Genomic DNA, 1,109 nt, shown 5'->3' with positions numbered 1-1,109 from the left:
CATACAGTCTTTTTGTGTATTTGAAATGACATCTTTTCACTTGATTTCAGATATATCTCTGCTGGTCCTGCTGGTGGTTTTGCCTGTGTTAGGAGTGGCAGCAGTGGCTTTGATCACTTTGCTGACTCTACAGAAGACCCATCTACAGTCTCGCCTGGATGAGTCCAGCTGGTGGCTTATCAACTACAATGAAATAACTATCCTCAGAGAGCCCAAAGTAAGATGAACTTGTTCTTTTGCATCAGTCTTTCTAATTATGTTTATTTCAGTTACTGAAAATGTTTAATTTATTTCTTATTTATTCTATTTTGCTTAGCAATAATAATCTATCAATAATAACACCAAACCAACTAGCAATACCATCAATGTATATGTAAAATCTGAATGTAGCATAAGCCAGCCTTGACCAACATATTAATCTAACTCCAAGCTGGTCTTTTTAAGCAAGTTGAGTAAAAACGGCCAAAACATCTACACGCATATGAAGACATACTGTACTGTATATGTACTATGAAAATGCCATCGTATTTTAATGGCAGAACATTAACACATACATAAACAGCAGTATTATTGTGGGTTATACAGGGAACACAAACACTGTCTGTAAGCACAACACCAAGCAAATGTGGAAGTGGTGGCTCTCAATCCATGCTCTCCTCAAACAGCTGTAGTAATAGAGAAGCCATCTACGCTACTATTGGACTCTATCAGGTACCAACTCTGAATCACATATTAGAAAATAATGTCTTACATGTTAAACCCAAATATTTCAACTAACTCACTCTCTTTGCTCATGGTGCAGGGAAACGAAGTGGGCATAAAGTATTTGAAAAATCAAATGATTACTGATATCAAGAAACCATTGATCATTGCAGAGTTCAACACGGTAAAATTCCCAGTATTTTCAGAGATTCAATGAAGTCACAGGCCAATAGTTTGCTAATACTCTAATGCTTGTATTTATCCCTGCTGTAGGTGAAAGAAATGAAACACGAGAACCTAGTACAGTTCTTCGGTGTGTGCATTGAGCCACCAAATGTCTGTATCGTTATGCAGTACTGCAAGAAAGGAAGCTTGAAGGTGTGTATACTGTACACTGTAAAAAAAAA

General features: G+C 36.9%; 1 protein-coding gene across 1 annotated transcript in view; it reads left to right on the top strand.

Moving 5' to 3' along the window:
- LOC107571103 (guanylate cyclase 2G-like) overlaps positions 1-1,109 on the top strand; it is a 13,263-nt gene that overhangs the window by 6,425 nt on the left and 5,729 nt on the right. The window contains exons 4-7 of the mRNA XM_016257377.1: positions 8-217; positions 586-711; positions 803-886; positions 976-1,080. Of these exons, the coding sequence (XP_016112863.1) occupies positions 8-217; positions 586-711; positions 803-886; positions 976-1,080 (525 nt within the window). The remainder of the gene's footprint in view (positions 1-7; positions 218-585; positions 712-802; positions 887-975; positions 1,081-1,109) is intronic.

Source organism: Sinocyclocheilus grahami, unplaced genomic scaffold, assembly GCF_001515645.1.
Source record: "Sinocyclocheilus grahami isolate Dianchi unplaced genomic scaffold, SAMN03320097.WGS_v1.1 scaffold1550.1, whole genome shotgun sequence".
NCBI classification, from domain to species: domain Eukaryota; kingdom Metazoa; phylum Chordata; class Actinopteri; order Cypriniformes; family Cyprinidae; genus Sinocyclocheilus; species Sinocyclocheilus grahami.
Note: the sequence above shows the minus strand (reverse complement) of the source record. Positions and strands in the feature narration are given on the sequence as shown.